The following is a 23,610-nucleotide window of genomic DNA, read 5'->3' on the forward strand; positions in this document are numbered from 1 at the left end:
TCCCCTGCCCTGCCTCTTCTCCGCCTCCTCCCCTGAGCACACTGCATCCCCGCTCCTCCCCTTCCCTCCTGGAAAGTCCTAAGCACTGCCAAACAGCTGTTAGGCGGCGGGAAGCGCTGGGAAGGGGAGGAGCGGGGATGTGGCACGCTCAGGGGAGGAGGAGGCGAGGCAGAGGGTGAGGGAGCTTGGCTGCTGGTTGGTGCAGAGCACCCACTAATTTTTCCCCGTGGGTGCTCCAGCCCTGGAGCACACAAGGAGTCGGCGCATATGGTGCTAGGTGCTGTACAAATACATAGAAACAAACAACACTTGCCTCTAAGAGCTTACAATCTAAATATACAAGATAGACAGTATGGGAGAAAGGAAGTATTGTTATCCCCATTTTACAAATGAGAACAGAAACAAAGAAACTTAAGGTGAAATCCAAACCCCATTAAAGTCAGTGAGGAGTTTTGCTATTGAGTTCAATGGAGCACAGATTTTGCCTAAGTGATTTACCCCAGATTATACAAGAAGTCTATGGTTGAACCAAGAATTGAAGTCAGATCTTCTGAATCTTAGTCCAATGCCTTAATCACAAGACCATCCTTCATCTCCTATGCCCTATATTACCACCTACAGTTCCTCAGAGCCAACTAGCCCCACTTGCCCTTCACACGGTGGTTAATTAGCTGATTTTTTTACAGGCATCACGGCAGAGCTGGGTCTAGGGGAGAACTTTGAAGGAGGAGAAGATAGTGACTTTCTGGATTAGCTCAAAGAGGGTCTTCCATGCATTATTGGCAGTACTGAAGGAGGCATAAGGATATTTGTGTGTAACACTAATTTGTTGTATAAATGTGAGATATTCATGGAGAGCCAGATTTTCAGACAAACTCAGCATCTAACAGCTACCATTTAATCTCCCACATAAGTGGTTGGATTTTCAGACAAGCTTAGCTCTTAATGTAGACATCTAAATTAAGTGCCCAGATTTTCAATAGTATTCTGTATCCAGCAGCTGCATCTTTCAGTGGTATTGTTGTCAGCTGAAATGATCTATACAAACTTCACCTGATAAACATATCAGAACTCTTCTAAAAGGTCTACATGTTCATTATAAAAACAAGTCAGTAACAATAGCAACTTGCTCATTCAGGATAGTTCTGGCAGTCAGAGAATCCACATCGCATACATTGAAATCCTGACTTTTGTTTAGTACGGTCTTGTTTTTTCCTAATTAGTTTAAAAGATTTTTCTCATCCCATGATGTCAAACACTCTATGAAACTGTAAATATCTCAGTCTCCACAGGTGGCGAGTTGACCACCTTTGGTTTCATGTCTCAGCTGCAAATTAATGATGCCAACTTGATCAATAGAACATAGATACAAAGCTCAGCTGCAGATGTGCTGTATTGGTTAATCTTAATCTATTGAAGTCTATGGGACTTTTGCAATTCACTTCAGTGGGAGCAGGATTGGGTTCATAATTTATTTTTTACCAAACCCTTTCATTTTGTTCTACATTAAATTATTTTTAATGCAAATCACAAAATAAGAAATTTCACTTTCTAGCATAATTTCTTATTGAAGTAGGATGGTGTGGCTGCCTAATCTGTTTTCTGATTGAGGTTGTGAATGCTTGTCTTGAATAATAATGCACTGGAGGGAATGAATTTTCAGGAATAAAATGTTTTTCTGCAGCCAGACCCAACCAAGAATGCTCTATTTTGTTTTAATGAGAAAAAATCCATTATAAAACAATGTATTAAAATTAAATATGAATTTGTAACTTGTTTTTTGTGTTTTCTAGAAAGCCAGGTTGGGTTTTATGTATTTTCACAATACACATAAATCAACACACTATTGTGCCCCATGGCAGAATTCAGGTGTGTCAAAAATCAAATCAGCCCTTAAGGAGAATATTATATTTATAGGCTTTTCATTTTTGTCAAAAACCTGATGAGTTTCAGTTATTGTTTGTTGCATTTGGGCTCTCTGTCTCTCCCCCCTGCCTCCGCACCTGATAAACCTAAGCCTTGTCTACACTAGAAAGTTGTACCACTTTAACTATACAGGTACAGTTAATCTTCTCTACTGTGGATGCAGTTACTATAGGCAGGACTGCTCACACCACCTATTATTAAGGTTGCCTGACACGTCTCATTATAAGACCCTGTTTTCAGTTGTTTATAACATTGCCTTACTTCAACTGTTTGGGCTGAAATTTTCCATATTGTGTGTTTGCCTCAGGCTGGATTTTTATTTATTTTATTTTTTTGGAAAATTTCAGCCAAAATTGTTCAACTGTTTCTGACAATGAGGTGAGGGGAAAATAGTTATTTTGCCCAGGGTAAAAACGTCTAGCAACCTTTAAAAAAACAACAACAAAACACAAAAAAAACTCCAGTGTCCCCATGCTTTGGAGCAGGGACTTGAAACTTGGCAGGGGGTGTCTTTTGCCATCTTTGTGAAAATCCACCCCAGTTTGGGTAAATTATAAGCCTTTGAAAAATGGCAATTCACATATGCTCAGTAGAGACATCTTAGATTTTAGAATCATAGAATCATAGAATATCAGGGTTGGAAGGGACCTCAGGAGGTCATCTAGTCCAACCCCCTGCTCAAAGCAGGACCAATTCCCAACTAAATCATCCCAGCCAGGGCTTTGTCAAGCTGGGCCTTAAAAACCTCCAAGGAAGGAGATTCCACCACCTCCCTAGGTAACGCATTCCAGTGCTTCACCACCCTGCTAATGAAATAGTGTTTCCTAATATCCAACCTAGACTTCCCCCACTGCAACTTGAGACATTGCTCCTTGTTCTGTCATCTGCAACCACTGAGAACAGCCGAGCTCCATCCTCTTTGAAACCCCCCTTTAGGTAGTTGAAAGCAGCTATCAAATCCCCCCTCATTCTTCTCTTCTGGAGACTAAACAATCCCGGTTCCCTCAGCCTCTCCTCATAAGTCATGTGCTCCAGACTCCTAATCATTTTTGTTGCCCTCCGCTGGACTCTTTCCAATTTTTCCACATCCTTCTTGTAGTGTGGGGCCCAAAACTGGACACAGTACTCCAGATGAGGCCTCACCAATGTCGAATAAAGGGGAACGATCACGTTCCTCGATCTGCTGGCAATGCCTCTACTTATACAGCCCAAAATGCCGTTAGCCTTCTTGGCAACAAGAGCACACTGTTGACTCATATCCAGCTTCTCGTCCACTGCGACCCCTAGGTCCTTTTCTGCAGAACTGCTACCTAGCCATTCGGTCCCTAGTCTGTAGCAGTGCATAGGATTCTTCCGTCCTAAGTGCAGGACTCTGCACTTGTCCTTGTTGAACCTCATCAGGTTTTTTTTGGCCCAATCCTCTAATTTGTCTAGGTCCCTCTGTATCCGATCCCTACCCTCCAGTGTATCTACCACGCCTCCCAGTTAATGTCATCTGCAAACTTGTTGAGAGTGCAGTCCACACCATCCTCCAGATCATTAATAAAGATATTAAACAAAACTGGCCCCAGGACCGACCCTTGGGGCACTCCGCTTGAAACCGGCTGCCAACTAGACATGGAGCCATTGACCACTACCCGTTGAGCCCGACGATCTAGCCAGCTTTCTATCCACCTTACAGTCCATTCATCCAGCCCCTACTTCTTTAACTTGGCGGCAAGAATACTGTGGGAGACCGTATCAAAAGCTTTGCTAAAGTCAAGGAATAACACATCCACTGCTTTCCCCTCATCCACAGAGCCAGTTATCTCATCATAGAAGGCAATTAGGTTAGTCAGGCACGACTTCCCCTTGGTGAATCCATGCTGACTATTCCTGATCACTTTCCTCTCCTCTAAATGTTTCATAATTGATTCCTTGAGGACCTGCTCCATGATTTTTCCAGGGACTGAGGTGAGGCTGACTGGCCTGTATTCCCCGGATCCTCCTTCTTCCCTTTTTTAAAGATGGGCACTACATTAGCCTTTTTCCAGTCATCTGGGACCTTCCCCGATCGCCATGAGTTTTCAAAGATGATGGCCAATAGCTCCGCAATCACTCCGCCAACTCCTTTTGCACCCTCGGATGCAGCGCATCCGGCCCCAAGGATTTGTGCTCATCCAGTTTTTCTAAATAGTCCCGAACCACTTCTTTCTCCACGGAGGGCTGGTCACTTCCTCCCCATACTGTGCTGCCCAGTCCAGCAGTCTGGGAGCTGACCTTGTTTGTGAAGACAGAGGCAAAAAAAGCATTGAGTACATTACCTTTTTCCACATCCTCTGTCACAAGGTTGCCTCCCTCATTCAGTAAGGGGCCCACACTTTCCTTGACTTTCTTCTTGTTGCTAACATATCTGAAGAAACCCTTCTTGTTACTCTTAACATCTCTTGCTAGCTGCAACTCCAAGTGCGATTTGGCCTTCCTGATTTCACTCTTGCATGCCTGAGTGATATTTTTATACTCCTCCCTGGTCATTTGTCCAATCTTCCACTTCTTGTAAGCTTCTTTTTTGCGTTTAGGGTCAGCAAGGATTTCACTGTTAAGCCAAGCTGGTCGCCTGCCATATTTACTATTCTTTCTACACATCGGGATGGTTTGTTCCTGCAACCGTAATAAGGATTCTTTAAAATACAGCCAGCTCTCCTGGACCCCTTTGCCCTTCATGTTATTCTCCCAGGGGATCCTGCCCATCTGTTCCCTGAGGGAGTCAAAGTCTGCTTTTCTGAAGTCCAGGGTCCGTATTCTGCTGCTCTCCTTTCTTCCTTGTGTCAGCTAAACTCCCTGAAGATTCCGTCTGCACTGTGCTTGCTCCATCTCAGGGCTAAGCAAGACTTTCCTGCAGTTGCCACTCTGGTCTACTGCGGGCTGTGCCAGGTCTAGGTCTGGGCACTTGAACTGAGAGCAGGGAGCCTGTCTCTCCTGTGCTTTCAGTGACCCCCATGCAGGGAAAGCAGGATGGAAGAGGAAGCTGCCTCATTCAAATACAGAGGGAACAAGAGCTAGACCCCTTGAGGGAAAAGGGAGGGAGGAAAGAGATTGGGACAAGGAGTCTGGGTGGGCAGAAACTGGAGTGGGAGTGAGAGAAAATGGGAGTTGAGATGGGAGGAGTTTAGGACTGGCTGGGCAAAGGAGACTGGAACTGAGAACCACTGCAGCAGCGGGGAGGAGAGACAGCCCTGAGGAGCTGGAGTAGTGGGGTCGGAGGCTGAGCAAAGAAACAGGGACAAGGAGCTGCAGGTACAATGAGATTGGATGAGGAGCCCAGGAACAGAGAGTGGGACTGGGAGCTGGTGGGGATGGGGAACATGAGCGGTGGAGGGGAGGTGATTGGAGGTAAGAGTGGGGGAAATGATACAGATCAGATCAGGAGCCAGGGAACTGGGTCTGTCTGGGCAAGAAAACTGGGAGGTATGGTGGGGGGTGACACTGGATCTGTCTAAGTGAAGAGAATGAGATGGGGATGAGGAATAGGGGAGAAGAAACAGGACTGGGACAGAGACAGGTTGAAGGGGAAGGGGCAGAAGAGGCAGTGCCCACTAGAGAACACTCCTCCTCCAGGCATTGGAATGGAACCAGAGATACCCGAGACTCACCATTCCTCTGCTGTCAGCAAATATCTCTGAAACCCCATGGCAAAGTGGCTCATCACTTTCTGATTCTGGCCCACATAGAGGATAACAACTTTCGTCATGCATCCGACGAAGTGGGCATTCACCCACGAAAGCTTATGCTCCAATATATCTGTTAGTCTTAAAGGTGCCACAGGACTCTCTGTTGCAACCTACTACTGTTTTCAGTTAAACTGTTAGCTCAAGTGGCAGAGGTCTATACGGTGGATCTATATATGTTCCAACCTTGCCGATGACCCTGTGGGTGTCAATATGATGCCACACAATGGAATTTCTGTATTTTTAGTTTGCTTTTTTAAAATCTAGGAAATTACATGCAAAAAATTGTTAGGAAATGACAGAATGAAGGTTACCTGTGCAACCCCCTGTAGAAAAAATATTATGTGATCATTTCATTAAAGACTGTATCATAATGTATAGGCACAAGTGGGCCAAATTATGATTCCACAGGTAACTTTCATTCTGGCATTTCCCAACTATGGAGTGACTTGACTTTGAAACCTTAATAATGTTCTTTTAACATAGATTTTGTGTGTAGAATATCAGTATAAAGATGCCAGTATAATTAAAGCAGTACAACCCCATAGTGTGGATGCAGTTATCCTGGCATAAAGGTGCTTATGCTGATATTCCTGTACAGAAGGGGAACAAGCTATACCAGTATAAGATACCTGTTTACCAGTATAATTATGTGCACAATAGGGATTGCACTAGTATAACTATTTTGGAACTATATAAATTGTACTAGCGTAGTGGGCATGACCATGTTGGTAAAAAAATCACATCCCTAACAGAAATAGTTACACTGGTATAAAAACTATGTGTAGACAATGCCTTTGTCCTCTCATGTGGAACAGCCTTCTGTTCATTGTTCCCCCTAGAATTTCTTTTTTAGAACATACTCTTCCTTTGTAAACCAGAGGAAAGCACATCTGGGAATAATATAAAGCCTGTGAAAAATACTTTGAGAGAGAGATTCAGCTTCTCTGCAAAGTGAATTGCATGTAAATATATATAACTGAGCCATCTCGATGCCCAGCATTGCCTTGTGCTGCCATGGATGGAGACTTAGGTGCAGTAGCAATGCCCTCAGAGCTGGGTGACATTTTTTGTCAGAAATTTTTTGATGACAAATGCAAATTCAGCAACACTGAAACATTTCATGAATTCGTGTCGGGTTTTGTTTCAGTCAGGGAGAAAAAAAATTCTGAAAAAATCAAAATGTTTCATTTTGACATTTTCTAAATTTAAACATTTCAGTTTTTCAGTTTGAAACAATTTTTTGTTTCATAATTTCCTGTTTATTTTTATAGCCAAAACAATCAAATGTTTAAAAAGGTTAAAATCAAAATCAAACATTTTAACTTTGTTCAGTCCTAAATTAAATATTTTACTTTTCAATTTGCAAATAAAAATAATTGTTTTGACTTCAACCAGAAATTATCCCCACCCATCAGCAAACTGAAAAACCTGTTATTTGCACAGCTCTCCTTGGGACTCCTGTTCCCTGAGCCAGTTGAAAACAGGCAGGCAAGGGAGACATGTTGATTACTCCATGGGAGAGAGAGTTTGAATCTTTTGTGTTTTTGTGCCATGCTTGATTTATTTAAAGTAAAATTTGAGAAATATAAATATCTTTAAAACAAAACAAATTGAAGCAACTCTTTGTAAATAACAGTCTTTCTTTAATAAATCCTTTGTTTTAAAGCTTTTACATTACATTTACTTACACTATTTCATTTCTCATGGAAGCAAAGTAGCAATGCTTATAATCAACTCTAGTACAGCCAGCCACTGTGTAAGTTCCTACCTACAGTTCTGTGAAGGTTCCGTGGTCCTGACCTGTAACACTTACTATGCCAGTCCTGAACCTCTTGTTACGCCATGTGCACGATGGACTAGTATGAGATAAGCCAGGCTTTTAATATAACGCTTTTTTCATTGGCTTCCTTCCCCCGGCCAAGGGAGATGTTTCTTTAGAAAAAATACAAGGCGATTCACAATGCCATTTCTCACTGAGCAACTGTATATCTCAAAACTTAGCAAAAACTCCCCGTTATTCACCATTCATAGAAGATAATCATTATAAATGCCTTCTTATTAAGTGTAGCTAATTAAAACATTTATGTATACAACAATACTTCTAAATGCAACTCACTAGAATATAACTATCTTTACAAGAATGGTCTTTCAGGGCAGTTAATGAAGTACAATATTTTTGCTTGTGCTAATTTATTATTATTAATTATGTATTTTGCAGAATCTCATGGCAGCATGGCATTTTATGCGGTTCTCAGTATGCATGCTGTCAGTCCTCTGCTTGGATACTTCAGTAATAATTGTTATTCAATCACAAAGCAAAAGCCCCATTAGCAGCTTAGTTATTAATTCATTTTCTAGTGTCATATTTCTATTGGTGATGTCTGTTTAAACAAAGATTTCTGGAGTCAATCCAGCTGAATCAGAGAAAATAACATATAAGACAGTTGAATCAAAACAGAGATTGTGAATGCTAATGGTCTGTATGTTGCCATTTCTTCTTTAAATCCACTTTCAAAGCCACTCTAAAAACACTGGGGAGAATTACTAGTCCCAAGGCAATTTGTAATGAAACAAGTCTGAAAGATATTGTTATATGGCTTCCGTATCAGAAGAATACTAATATCCCTCTCAGCTCCAGGTAGTTTGCAGTGAGGATATAAGAAGGAAATGCTGCATGTTCTTGGCATCAAATAGTCTCTGAGCTATTGGAAAAATAGAAATAGCTTTTGTTCTTTACTTCACCCCTTCAGGGCCCATGGGTAAAGCTGATGATGTGTCTGAACAAAAGAAAATCAATAGTGTACCACTTAATACCTACTGAATGTTAGTTAATAATTTAAAAAAGAGAGCTTGTTACACTTGTGAGGTTTACCCTGTTGTCAGAAAACCGACCCGGTTCAGTTGTTCACTGTAGTTATGCTCTGTCTTCCTGTAGCTATGGACATTAAAACTGCTCTTCCTCAAATTGCAGGAAAGGTTTTTCACTAACCTTGATGTGAATCTCTTCAAAGCCTTTAGGAGAATGGGGAAAAATATTTGTTGAATACTGAAAAATCTCAGTTTGTCAAATTTGTTGTTAGATTAATATTAGTTAACAAATTCTTTAAAAAAAAAAAAAGAGAGAGAGGAGGAGGAGGAGGAGGAAGACATTCTAGCAGAAATGACTGTGCCTGCTCAAGGACTGAACAAGAATTTCTGCAAAGAGGAAGCTCTTAAGCAGTGACCAGAATAGTTTGATGGAATTTATACTTTAGAAATTACACCCTTGAGTGGGTGTGAGCTCTCTCCCTCCTCATCAGGATCACAGGCATAGGCTCAGATTTGGTGCTGTGCCTCCTGGAGCTGCAGCCCAAAAGGTGGACCCCAGTGTGGGGGTGGAATGCAAAGGCATCTTTAAGCCCTCTTTGCACTCACCAAATTCAATGCATCTCCAGAGCTCAAAACGTCTCCTGGTGCAGCCCTGGAGCTGCTCTACTAGAGCTGGTTGAAATTTTTCATCCTAAACATTTTTTGGCAAAAAATGCAAATTCAGCAACACTGAAACATTTCGCGGATGCCTGTTGGTTTCTCTGAATTGTGTGTGTAGAAAAAAGAAAACCTCTGACAAAGTTAGATGTTTCATTTTGACACTTTCTAATGAAAGCATTTCCATTTTTCAGTTTTAACCAGTTTTCATTTAGAAATTTCCTCATATTTATTTTTAAAAATTCAAAAATGTTAAATGCTCAGAATCTAAATGAAAAGTTTCATTTTTCATCAAATGAAATGTTTTATTCAAGCAAAAATATTTTTGACTTTTTGATTTGCTGAAAATTTCACAAAATGTAGTGTTTTGGGTTGACACAAAACACATTTTTTTTCCTGAGTTTTCAGAGTTGCTGGTGAACTGAAAAATCCATTATTTGCACAGCTCTAGCTCTAAGTTATGACAGCCTCCCCAGGCCTGCCTATGGCTTGTGACGGAAGCCAGAATGTCTATAGAAGCAAGCGTCACAGCTCTGTCTTCTTCTACCTTAACACACACCCCTATGTCTGGGCGGGCATGGGGACAGCATACAGCTGCCTACAGCAGCCCACTGGTTAGGGTTGCCAACTTTCTACTCGCACAAAACTGAACACCCTTGTCCCGCCCCCTGCCCTGCCCCTCCTCTGAGGCCATGCCCCTGTCACGCCCTTTCTCTGAGGCCACTTTCCCCACTCACTCCATCCCCCCTCCCTCTGTTGCTCGCTCTCCCCAACCTCACTCACTTGCTCATTTTCACCAGACTGGCTCAGGGGGTTGGGGTGCAGGAGGTGGTGAGGGCTCCAGCTGAGGGTGCGGGCTCCGGGGTGGGGCCAGAAATGAGGGGTTCAGAGTGCGGGAAGGGGCTTTGGGCTGAGGCAAGGGGTTGGGGTGTGGGTATGGGCCTGGGGTATGGGCTCTGGTGTGGGGCCAGGGATGAGGTATTTGGGGTGCAGGAGGGGGCTCCGGGCTGGGGCTGAGGGGTTCGGTGGGTAGGAAGGGGATCAGGGCTGGGGCAGGGGGCTGGGGCAGGGGGCTGGGGTGTGGGGGGTGTATGAATGCGCCGTCTTGGGCGTGCAGACTGTAGGGTGGGGCTGGGGATGAGGGCTTTAGGGTGTGAGAGGGTGTCTGGGCTCGGATTGAGGGGTTTGGAGGGCTGGAGTGGGATCAGGACTAGGGCAGGCGGGAGGGGGCATGGGGTGCAGGCTCCGGGAGGGAGTTTGGGTGCAGAAGGGGGTTCCAAGCTAGGGCAGGGGGTTGGGGTATGGGAGGGGGTCAGGGGTGCAGGCTCTGGCCAGCACTTACCTCAAGCAGCTCCCGGAAGCAGCAGCATGTCCCCCGTCCAGCTTCTACACAGAGGCACGGCCAGGCCAATGGGAGCTGCAGAGCCAGCGTTTGGGGCGGGGGCAGCGTAGGAGCTGGAGGGGGGACATGCCGCTGCTTCCAGGAGCTCGCAGCGCCACAGCAGGCAGGGAGCCTGCCTTAGCCCCACTGCGCTGCTGACCAGGCTTTTAACGGCCTGGTCAGTGGTGCTGACCGGACCCGCTAGGGTCTCTTTTCCACCGGGTGTTCCGGTTGAAAACAGGACACCTGGCAAACCTACTTGTGTCTGTGCCATGAGAATTTTCCCTGGCCCTGTGGGCTGTGTCTGATTCCTACATGCTGAATGGGGGACAGAATAATCCAGTTCAGTTCAGAAGGAGCGCTTGGAGTTTTACATTTACTTTATTTTGGATGTGCAAGGCCCTCTGTGATCAACCTCCTGCCTTCTGATGCACTTAAACTGTTGTCAACATTACTGTCCACATATCTATTCAGGGGATACCATCATAGGACCTAATCACATCAGCCACACTATCAGAGGCTCGTTCACCTGCACATCTACCAATGTGATATATGCCATCATGTGCCAGCAATGCCCCTCTGCCATGTACATTGGCCAAACCGGACAGTCTCTACGCAAAAGAATAAATGGACACAAATCAGACGTCAAGAATTATAAATTCAAAAACCAGTTGGAGAACACTTCAATCTCCCTGGCCACTCGATTACAGACCTAAAAGTCGCAATATTACAACAAAAAAACTTCAAAAACAGACTCCAACAAGAGACTGCTGAATTGGAATTAATTTGCAAACTAGACACCATTAAATTAGGCTTGAATAAAGACTGGGAGTGGATGGTCCATTACACAAAGTAAAACTATTTCCCCATGCTTATTCCCCCACCCCTCCCCTACAGTTCCTCATATCTCCTTGTCAATTGCTGGAAATGGGCCATTTTCATTACCACTACAAACAGTTCTTTTTCTCTCCTGCTGATAAAAGCTCACCTTAACTGATCACTTTCCTTATAGTGTGTATGGTAACACCCATTGTTTCATGTTCTCTGTGTGTATATATATATCTTCCTACTGTATTTTCCACTGCATGCATCTGATGAAGTGGGCTGTAGCCCACGAAAGCTTATGCTCAAATAAATTTGTTAGTCTCTAAGGTGCCACAAGTACTCCTGTACTTTTTGCGGATACAGACTAACATGGCTGCTACTCTGAAAACTATCACTAGTTAGCAGGACTGTCACTTCTCTCTCTCCTCCAGCCCAAGCATGTGTTTGAGCGCCACTGCTGCCATGTGACAGGACTCACCATTCCTGACACTTTACTGCAGCTGAGACTCAGACTGGGACCCCAGCTTTACCAGGTTGGCCCAAAACTAAGCCTTCCCCAACTGAGCCAATGGATTCTGCAGGAAGCTTGTCTCAGCTTGAAGTTGCTCTATAACCTTCCTGCCAGTGCCCAGCCCAAATGGCTGGACTGGTTTGTGGGGTAGGGAAGGGGGATTCCTCCTCCCTTCTCCAGCTTCAGGGTGTCTCCACCCTGCTGCTCCATGGAGGACACCAGCCCTGAATAACAATGCTTCAGTGGAGCTGAGGAAATGGAAGAGCACAACAGAAGCCCCGCGGTCTGGACTCCGCAATTATAAAAAATATGAACTGACATGCAGATGAACTGCAATGAACTGGCTATGGAGTGCTCCTCCCATTTCGGGGATCTCAGAGATTCATAAAAATATCAGAATAACCTGCCAAACAGGGTCTTCAGAGAGCCCGAACAGATCACTTCTATCGGGTTTCCTTATGCCATCAGCCTGCAAAGTGAGAGGGACTTTACTGAGGTTCAGCCTATGTCTTCCGTATAGTAGCATGTTACATTGCTTCTGAGCTACTCACTCCTTCCACTTTGTTCTTTCCCCCCTACCCATGCTCTGTCTCCTTTCCACCTTTCTTTTGCTTCCTCACCTCTGCTTTCCTCTCCCCTGCATTTTCCCTTTCCCTTTCTTTTTTCTTCCACTATTGCTCTACTCCCTTCCCCTTCTTCCTCCTCTCTCTCTTCCTAACTGTATAAAAGAGCTGTACATAGAAATGGTACAATTATTTATCTCTGCTCTTACAGAATGCTCATGCCCCATTCCAGACTGTCACACACAGCCATCTATTTTTCAGTGTATAGGCCCATTAAGGAGTAGGAATTACATATGTATTAGAAAAAATTGCTACAGGAGCTTGCCATACCAAAAAAAAAAAAAATACTCCATTCTTTCCAAGCACCCTGCAGCATAATGACATTGTTTGGCAATTGGACCCCAAAAAGGAAGCAGTGATACAAAAGCACAGTAGGAGCAAGTCAGATTGGGAGGTTCGTATGCCATCATCAGTCTGTCTCTTGGTAAAAGATTTTTAATGGAAATGTGAAGCATCATTGGGAGGAAGCTGATATTCTTTCATGTCAGAGAGCACAGTTAACCTTCCCATCATATGGTACTTAGTGTTTCAGAGAAAAAGCAGAAAACCTTCAAAACTATTAACTACATGAACAATATGCATCTCTGATTCTCAATAGTGAAATCCAGTTGTGCAGGAATTTAAAAAAATGAAATGTATTTCATAACTTTTGAATTCAATTTTTTTTCTTGTTTTTATACATACACCTTCCATATCACCCTGATACATGTAGCATTTTTGAAGTTGGGTGCTTCAAGTTATGCTCCTAAATCCATAATTAGGCACTTAAATAGAAGCTTTGAGCTGATTTTTCCAAGGTGTTGAACAACCTCAGTTTCCAGAGAAGTTAATAAGAGCTGCAGCTGCTTGAAAATTAAACCACTTTTATATAGGGGCCTAACTATGGATTTAGGAGCCTAGCTTTAAGCACCCAAGTTTGAAAATACTGTGTATATAGATATACACAGTATGTATTTCCCTAATGAGTCCTAATAAAACTCTGTGTGTGTGTATATACACTGTTTTGTTAATACTTATCGGGGTAGATTTATTTCTGCTCCAGCTCCCCCCCCACATGGAGACAGCTGTGGGGATGGGGGTTTGCCCCTAGGGGAGGGGAGCTTTTAAAACTCCAGCCAGGATTCAATAGAAAAGTTGCCTGGAAGAGCACATCTGCTGATTAGCCTGGCCCTGCCCACTGGTAGGGTGGCAGGGAGCATTTTGCATTTCTGCGTTCCCACTCCAGATGGACTTACCACTGCCAGGGGCCCACAGGTTTGAGAGCTGGTGCAAACCCAAAGGTTAAATTGAGCCCATCATTTTCAAAACACCTTACAAAAATTTACTAATTCATCCTTACAATGCCGGAGGAAGGGAGGGATGATTCTATCCATTTTCAAGTTCGATAAACTGAGGTCTGGAATTTGTCATTTTTCTCCAGGGGAGTCAATCAGTGTCAGTTTTACTGTTCACAATTGCAATCACCAATCATCTGTCATGCTGAAAGTTGTGTTTAAGATGTGTAGCAGGAGTCTTGTGTTGCTTTTGTGTCAGGAATTCTCATTCAGTCTCTGAAGTCATCACACTTTTTCTGCACTTTCTTCCTTAGCGGGGGTGATGCTGGTCCCTGAAAGGAAAACAGAGGATGGATTTGAGGAGCACTTTGGCTTGAACTACTTGGGACATTTCCTGTTGACTAACCTTCTCTTGGAAACATTGAAGCAATCAGGAACTCGCAGTCGCAATGCTAGAGTCATCACTGTCTCATCAGCCACCCATTATGTAGGGAGATTGCACCTTAATGATTTACAAAGCAGGTACAAATATCTTTTTTCTGTTTGCACTGGCCTGCCATAAGACTGCATAGATTAGAGTCAGTGTAAATTGTCATTCAATGTCAACTGTGATTTTCGTTAACCAGAGGCTCAAATAATTGCTGATACCATTAACTTTCATAATGCTGTGATAGTTTTTGGCTTGTGCAACCCTTCCAGTCATGGGTAGGAAAGAAAAATAGCATATAAACACATTTATACATTGAGCCTGTTTTACATTAGGCCTTGAAAATCTTTGGGCTCATTTCGGTTCATATATAATTGTGATGAATGTGGAATAAAAAACATTAGACTGACTCCATAACCAGGGCATGCAGGATTCTATGTAACTGGGGCTTTGTAAAATGGCATAGATAAATACTAATGGATTCTGGATTCAGGTAATTGTCCTGCAACCAGATCCACAGGCAGATGCTGGCACAGAGCCCCATCATAATTCCCCTCCAGTGTAACGCACCACTATTGTGGTGTGCCAGAGCCATTCTTAGCTTAAAGGGTTTCAGTGCTTCTGGACTACTGAAACTTTGTGATCTGCCAAAGCCAGCCACTCCTGCCTGGCTGGCTGGCTTTTAGCTTCTCCTCCACCCACACACTGTCTGCCTCTTCTTCCTTGGCAGCTCCACTGGCTGGCACACAGGTCTTCTCTAACTAGCCAGAAGCACTCTGTATAAGCTTCTCCTCAGAAACCCTGCCAGCTGGCTGCCACTGCATCATGTTGCAGATGGCATTCCTCCTGCTCAGGTACCATAACCCAGCCCCCTGCCTGCTTCTCCTGCTTTCCTCCACAGCTAGCATACTGTATCCCTACTAAGCCTTTTGTCCACTCTGCTTATTTGCCTTTCCCTAAGTGTACACCTACAGCTGCTGCCCAGCTGCTCCTGCTCTCTTTCCATTGTCCTCCAGCTACACAGTACTCCCACTCCGCACACTGTGCCAGCTTTCCCTGTTCTGCTTGCAGCCTTACTGATCAGCCCCTGTGACTGACTGCAACCATCTACCCACACCCCAACATACTGGCTATGCTTCTTTGCCTGCCTCCTAGCTTTGTCACCCCCATGTCTTCTGAACTTTCCAAAAATGTTGACTGATTAAGGGGTTAATAGAATCCAAAAGTATATTAATGCCTTTTTTTAAACTGGGCAAAGGTGCTGCATAGCAGCATTTTTCCAAATAGCAGACAATGTGACTCTGTTTTCTCTTTTGTGCAAGAAAATACAAACTTTTATGCTAAGTGAAACAGGGTTGCTTGTATCATAAGTAACTGCCTAAAAGTTGTTTAATTAATTTGAGAGAGAGAGAACTGTGTTTCCAAGCACGATTTACTAACTAATTCAAATGGCTTTATCCTTGCAGTCAAAGTCATAGAGTTTCAGCTGGTTTCATACTGAAACTAAGCATTTCACATAATTTCCATACCAAGTCCCTATGACCCTTGAGGCACCTGGTCTGAGTTTTCATTTTGGAAGTAAACCTAAAGCCAGACGGCTTGTGTCTTTTATTGGAATATTTCACATGTGAACACCACATTAAACTTGTCAAGACTTCCTATCTGATTTCTGATTTTATTCTAGGCTATCCATTTCATCACAAGTATATTGCATAATCTCTGCAGAGCAATTGTAATTCATTGTCTATGATCTGGATGACACCATTTAATGCAGCTCTGCTATGTCTCTAGATAACAACAGCTTCCTTTATTACAGAGAAACCTCTTTAGTTTAGGATGTATTTTACCAGTAGCTCATTGTTATTAACTCTTTTTTTCAGGGAGATATAAACATAAATGTTTAATTTAGAAAAGCTGTGGCTTAATGTGTATAGGAAAAATCTTGCAGCAAAAGTGCCAGTGAGTTTTAGTATGCAGTCTTGGTGTTGCACAGTTGTAAATGAGGACAGAATCTGGCCAGTTCTGTGCATTTCTATCCCAGTGGGAGTTCTGCCTGAATAGAGAGTTCTGATCTACCATATATATATGCCCACCAATGATTTCAAGAAGTGAATTGCAATTTGAACTCCAGACCTACATCTGTGAAAAGACAGCCCTCTCCCCAGATAGGAGAGGAATTCCACTTATTTTCCAAGTGCCAGATGAATAGTTACTCACACAAATGGCCCCACTCAAATCAGTGAACTTAGTTGTGTATGAGAGAGAGAGAGAGAGAGAGAAACTGCTCACCAATGTAAGGGAGTTCAATAACCTGGCCCTGTGCCAGCATGGAGAACTATTACGGTATCATAAATACACAGAAATTGTATACAACTTGAGATGCATTGATTCAGAGTAGGATATAACAACTTTCACACCTATAATAAATAAATCCCAGAATAATCATTATGGTATCGTTCATTGTGCTAATTCCTAATGATTTTCCCCTATTTCTTTCTTTTAAAAGTTTTTTAAAATACTAACGTCACAGATTATGGCTACTTTTCTAATGTAATATAATGACCTAAACCCATAGAATCACGGTTAAAGTAGTCATACCACCCTTACCTCACCCTTTCCTGCCTACATGTTGCAGTAACATTAATGGCTCTTGGGAGATTTCACATCACAGGACTCTTAAAGCTCCACAGCACACTACTTAGGACCACTGTCTTGGACTTAACCTGGTGTGAGGAGTGAGCCCCCATAGTGCTTTTAAAGATGCAAATGCTTTGTTTGTGTTTTTTTTATGCTGTGTGTGTGTGTGTGTGTGTGTGTGTGTGTGTGTGTGTGTGTGTGTGTAATGCCCCAGGGAAGCCAACATAGTTTTATGGCACTGTGTATCTCTGTCCATTTGTTCTGCTGAACTGCCACATTTTCCAAGAGACAGTGCCAAAATCACCCCTTGTTTTTGCAGTTAAGATGACTGCAAAATATGTGAGATTATTTTTCACATACCTTTTTGTAATTTTGAGCTGCCTTTAGTTGGTTCTGATTGGTCACATGATATTGGTTCTGGTTTTCTGATTGGCTGAACATACCCCATATTATCAGGAGAGTTAGCAATTTACTCAAAGGGAGATGATCTATTCTGTGTGCTGTCTCTGAGACAGTCTGGTAGAAATGTCGATAGAAGCAGGGATAACTGCTTATTATGCACTCATCCATCCGAAGACATTTCCGGGATTTTAAATTGGTGGTGCCCAACCTGTTGACCCATTATTAACACCAGAGGAGAGACCCATCCCTCCATTTGAGACACCAGAGAGAGAAAGGTAGAAGGCCATCACTACTTTGGTGCACAAACACCAGGTAGGGTACTAGCCAGGGAGCTGACCTGTGTTAAATTCTCTGCTCCACCAGACTTCCTTTGTCACCTTTTCCATACTCTGTGGACTCCTTGTTGAATTTTTCTTCTGTTTCTTTCTTTTTTTTAAATGGAATGCTTCACGAATTTGCATGTCATTCTGGTGCAGGGGCCATGCTAGTTGGATATAATCTGCTTTATCTGCCCTATACCTCTGTTCTCTTGCTCCAACTGCCCAAAATTCTGGTTTGAAGTCACAAACTACATCGAGTACACTGGCCACAAAACAACAGGAGGATAAATGATTTTAAAACGGTCTCTTTCCTGTGAATAAAGTTACATAAAATATATACCGTGGCCCTTGTTATGTTTCTCTTTCTCATGTTTGTGCTTCTAGTGCTCTGACTTCTCCATGTTTTTCTCCTGTTCCTTTCCCCCTTTTATATATCTATTAATTTGCATCTTCTTTTCTTTTGATTTCTTTGTTGTATTACATTCCTTTTTCCTCTGTTTCCTCTCTCTTTAATCTGTTTACTTGATTTCTAATTTTACATTTTAATCTTTTTTCATTTGTACATTTATTTCTCTATCTTCTTGGTCTTTTAGCTTCTGCCTCTCGATTTCCATCCTTGCCTTTGTTTTCTTTGTCTGCTTGTTCTCCTTCTCCTTTCCACTTTCTTCTCCATTTTCACCTCCTCGTTCTCTGTTTGCCTCTCATCCTCTTGCCCTTCCACCCTCCCCCCAACCCGATTCCTCTCTTCTGAATGTTTATTTCCCACTAACCGGGCATGCTGTCTGGGTACACTATGACAAGACACAGCTTGTTCCACATTGACAAAACCAGGGCCGGCTCCAGGCACCAGCGAAGGAAGCAGGTGCCTGGGGCGGCCAATGGAAAGGGGCGGCAGTGCGTCCATTGTTGGGGCGGCAGGTCTGGAGCGGCGGCGGCGGCAGCTCAATCGGCATGCTCTGGATCGGCGGCAATTCAGCGGCGGGTCCTTCACTCACTGTCTTGTTCCTCGGCGGCACTTCGGCGGCAGCTCAATCAGGTTCTTTTTTTTTTTTTTTCCCCCCGCCGCTTGGGGCGGCAAAAAAGCTGGAGCCGGTACTGGACAAAGCATAGCTTGTTTCATGTGGTTTTTTGGAAAGTAAACTCACAAGAGCAATGACTGTTCTCACAATCCTCTTGCTGAAGAACATACTGAAGAACATCAAACGTCTATGTGGTCTTTCAGATCCAGTCCATTTTCAACAGATCTCACGTGAGCCAACATAGGAAATAGGGATCCCTAAAGCGAATCATATTCCATCATCCACATTTTGAATAATACCTCTTTATAGAGTAGTGTACTCCATGAATGTATTCTCTGCATGTCAGAAAACAAAGTTGTGCCTGGAGGTGGGTGGGAAACAATTTTCTTGCTCCATGAGAATTGTTGAGATAATATGAACAAAAACCATTAGATTGGGTCAGTCAGAATGTTTCAACGTACGTCTACACTCGGAGCTGGAGATGTAATTCCCAGCTTGAGGAGGCATACCCACACTAGTTCTGATCAAGTTAGCACACTAAAAATAGTGTAACTGTGACAATGCGAGTGGTGGAATGGGCCAGCTGCCGAAGTATCTGCCTCAGATGGGGTCATACTTGGATGTCTAGCCTCAGACACCACTCACACTGTGCCAATGTATTCATATCTTAAAATAGTTTGGTTTTAGTTCAGTTAAAAAATACTGGTGAAGATTTGGTGAAGGTACAGGGGGGAAGACAGGACTAATTTCTTATTTTATCCAAACCATCTGCCTGTGAAGTTTTAAATTAAAGTGTGGAATAACCCCTCATTGCCCAGAAATGGCACCTAAGGTTATATCTCTCAGAATAACTGGGACTAGCGTGTATTTTTAATTGCTCATATAAGACTGGTAGAAAAATGTCTCTGCCAAGCCTGTTGTGTTTTTGACTAAATAAATATTTTTTGTAAAAGGTGTCTGTTTTCAACAACAAAAAAAACCCAGATGCCAGAAAAATGAGCTATTTTAGCTGAAAACTGTAATATTTTGATTTGGAAATGCTGCCACAATGCCTCCTGTGAATTGTAGTTCGGTTGCTTCATGTCCCTATTCTCCTTCATGGGATGGGCTCCCTGGCCGGACTACATCTCCCATAATGCACCATCACAACTCTCCGAGGGGGTTGACTTTTGTGCATCATGGGAAATATACTCCAACCAGGGAGCCCAGCCTACATAGGAGAATGGGAGCTTGAGGCACTGGAACTACAGTTCCCATGAGGCACTACAGCAGCATTTCCAACTCAAAATATTTTGATGTTTGGATGATCTATTTTGGTTTTCAGCTGAAAATTTTCAGTTTTCAAATTACCACTGAAAATCAAAATTGTCTACAGATAAAAGCCCCATTTTTGACCAGCTGTATTACATAAGAACATAAGAGCGGCTATACTGGGTCAGACCAAAGGTCCATCTAGCCCAGTATCCTGTCTTCCAACAGTGGCCAATGCCAGGTACCCCAGACGGAATGAACAGAACAGGTAATCATCAAGTGATCCATCCCCTGTCACTCATTCCCAGCTTCTGGGAAACAGAGGCTAGGGACACCATCCTTGTCCATCCTGGCTAATAGCCATTGATGGACCTATCCTCCATGAACTTATCTAGTTCCTTTTTGAACCCTATTATAGTCTTTGTTATCTGTGTTCCCCTAAAAACCAACCCAGGGTCACACTTGTATTAGTTTTATTACAATGCTGCTGTTAGGTCAGATAGAAAAGAGATGGAGCTTATTCATACATGCACACACTCACCGCATTCATACTCTCATGCACCCACACACTTACACAGGCGGAGAGTTACTGGAGACAGCATGGAGACCGAGAAGCCGAAGCGTGGTAGATCTGGTGTGTCCACCTGTAGTCACGAATCCAGGCTGCTGAGCAGGTCAAGGAGCAGCAGCTGCTTGTGTGCATGGCTACTTCCTTTTTCTGGAACTGGGCAGCTCCTGTCATGTACACTGAGTTTTCCTTCTGTGTCCATAACCGAGAAGCATTCCCAGACCAGTTCCTTTCATGCATACCAGTTCTTCTTCGTGATTGCCTTCTCAGGGCAGATTATATCAGACACACCTGGCTTCTGTCATCTTGGCTCCTTTCTCCTTGCAGTTCCTCTCTGCCCAATCCCACATACTTGTTCACACTCCCTTATCTTCCCCACACACTCCCTTGTTCACACTCTCTCTGATTGTGTGATGGGATATTACGCAGCTTGGAAGTTCATACAAGTGGTAACTTGAAAAGGTTACAAAGCTTGCAAAGGTTACAAAACTTAAAAGGCTATGCTAACAATAACTGAAGTTACAAAGTCTGCAAAAAGGTTGCAGAACTTAATGATAGAAGTTACAGATCTTACAATAGCATTTGAGTGGAGGCTTTACATAACATTTCCCGCTCCTTGGTCACCCCAAATTGTGGTGACCATCCAAAGGGGGATGGCGTGCCTCCACTCATCCATGCCAGTGCTTCAACTGCTGGAACAATTCCGGATTTTCATTACAGGTAGCATGTCCACAGTAACAGAAATACATATCAAAATATTGACGGGAGGATGTAACAATGAGCATCAAACAGCCCTTCTCACGTACAACATTTAGATGAAAATCAGAACATTTGGTGGGGAGGTAAACAATTGGTAAAGGGGGTAGTTATCACAGGCTTTTGGACGGACGTGGCCACCATGGGGATAGGTATGTGACTGACAATTTGGCAAGGGATGGAGGGGTAAGGAGAGGGAGGGATCTAGTTGGAGTTAAAGAGGGCTGTGAGAATGGTTTGTTGCTATTCCTTGCCTAATATGTATCTTCCCTCTTCCCAAACACCATACACCATAATGCTAGCAATGAAACAAGCACTACAAGACAAACATAAAACATGAAACACAAAACACAGAACATGAGACAACCTAGAAGTTTTGTCGCGATGATGCACCATGGTACATTTCAGTTGTTCTTCAGCTGGTACCAGCTCTTTCTGGTGCTCTAAAAAAAACCAGAAGCTGCGAAAAGGACTTAAATGTAAACTGTAGGCTATTGTAGAGAGGAACATGTAGTCGGGGTCGTCCCCTGTACATTCTTGAGCTGTCCCCAATGGACCCACTTCCCATTTCCAGGATATTATCCACATATGAGACCACCCACGCCTTATTCCCTAGAGGGAGATGCTCTAACATTTGGGTCACTACCTTATGCGCAATAGCGGGGGCGCTATGAAATCCCTGGGGTACACGAGTAAAGCAATACTGTACCCTGTCCACGTGGAACGCGAATTGGTCCTGCGATCCTTCCTCGAGCGGGATAGCAAAGAAACAATTAGACAAATCCAATACAGAAAATCTTTTAGCTTCCCTTGGTATGTCTTGTAACACCTGGGTCATGTCCGTGACTATTGGCACCCACTGGGGGGTCATTGCATTGACTCTCTGATAGTCGACTGTCAGTCTCCATGAGACACCATCGGCTTTCCTCGCAGGCCATATCGGGGAGTTAAAGGGGGAAGTCGTTCTTTTCACTACTCCCTGTCCTTCCAGCTCCCTGACTATCTCTGCTACAGCCCGGTGTGCCGCAGTGGGGATAGGATATTCTTTCTGTGGGAGGACCACTGGTACTTCTATTTTCACTAGTTCCCCAGTCCATTTACCACAGCCCAGCTTGTGGGCTGCCCATGTCTGGGGAAAGCGCTTCCTCCACTCCTCCCTGCTATCCCCGGTCACTACCGCCACCCCCAGCATACTACACGTCAGCAATCCGGTATCTCCCTGCCTTACTTCAGTGGTCCAGTCTTTCTTTGGAGTTTGGGGTCCTCCATAAACCTTCGTTAGTATAATCAACCACTATTCCTCCCTCCCGCAAGCAATCAATGCCTAAAATTGGTTCTGTAGTCGTGGGGCTATAAATCCAGGGCCATCTTCGAGTGAGATTCCCCACCCGGGTGATCAGTCGTCCCAACACTTGTCCCTCCGCCAAGGTACCATCAAATCCCTGGATCTCAGTGGTACCCTGGATTGACACTCCCAGCATGAGGCAGGGAAGCAGTGAGACAGCCGCGCCGGTGTCCACCAGCGCCACAAAATCTAGTTCAGATGTCTCAGGGTGCTCATGTGGCCCCCCCACCCGAAGGCGCACCCGCAACCTTCCTCCCGAATCCACCTGGAGAAGTCCCACCCAGGCCCATTCCTGGATGCTTCCCTCTCCCAGTGGACTCGCGGAGTCGGGGCTCCCCTAATCTGAGGTTGCTTTTCTGTTCCCAATATCGCCCCCTGGCTTCGGGACCTTCAACCCCAGCTGAATACAGCGGAGTGCTAGGGGCTTCGTAGGCTTCCCGTCCCATTGGCCCATTGGTTCCCCCTGGTCCTTCAAGGCCATCCACAACTGCATGCGGAGCCAATTGGTGTCCGGTCGGGGGCGCCTGTATCTAGGTGCTGGGGCTGCGGCCATAGCGACGGTAGCAGGAGCCCCAATTCCGGGCTGACCAACCACTCTGGTGGCCTGGCGCGCCGCTTCCTTAAGGTGTGATATGTTTAGGGGCTCTCCCTGCCTCCACACTCCCATAGCCATCTGAACATCTTTGGGCAACATTGCTGCAATAAGCCTTAATTCGGCCGTTGGGACCCCAATCTCGGACAGGGTCCTGGGGATCGCTCCCCCCTCGGCGTGGGCTGGATACCTCCCAGTTAACAATCCCACTAATACCATTTTTTCCACAAAAACGTCAGGGGCCTCCCCTGGAGCGCGAGAGCCCGCTGCATACTGGCGGCTAACCTCCTGCAGTGCCTCTCCTTGAGCCAAATTATGAACCAGCGCAAACGGGGACTGCCACCGTCCAGCTGCCTGTGTTCGCAGTGCAATTCCCATATCGCACCCCGGTACTGTGGATGGCACCCTCAACAGCTTCCTAACCTCCTCTGGGTTTAACCCCTGATCCTCTATTGCCATCAGAAACTGATATGCCCATTCCCAAAATGTGCTTGCCTTGGCTGGCCCTAACCCCTGAGAAAGAGAAGTTATCTCCGCAGGGGTCAAGGCTATTTCCTGCATGGTTACCCCTGTTACTG

The 23,610-nt window shown here is 44.3% G+C and overlaps 1 protein-coding gene across 1 annotated transcript in view; it reads left to right on the top strand.

Moving 5' to 3' along the window:
* DHRSX (dehydrogenase/reductase X-linked) overlaps positions 1-23,610 on the top strand; it is a 194,602-nt gene that overhangs the window by 119,309 nt on the left and 51,683 nt on the right. Inside the window, exon 5 of the mRNA XM_065421112.1 lies at positions 14,030-14,237. Coding sequence (XP_065277184.1) covers positions 14,030-14,237 — 208 coding nt within the window. The remainder of the gene's footprint in view (positions 1-14,029; positions 14,238-23,610) is intronic.

This window comes from Emys orbicularis, chromosome 1, assembly GCF_028017835.1.
Source record: "Emys orbicularis isolate rEmyOrb1 chromosome 1, rEmyOrb1.hap1, whole genome shotgun sequence".
In the NCBI taxonomy this organism is placed as follows: domain Eukaryota; kingdom Metazoa; phylum Chordata; order Testudines; family Emydidae; genus Emys; species Emys orbicularis.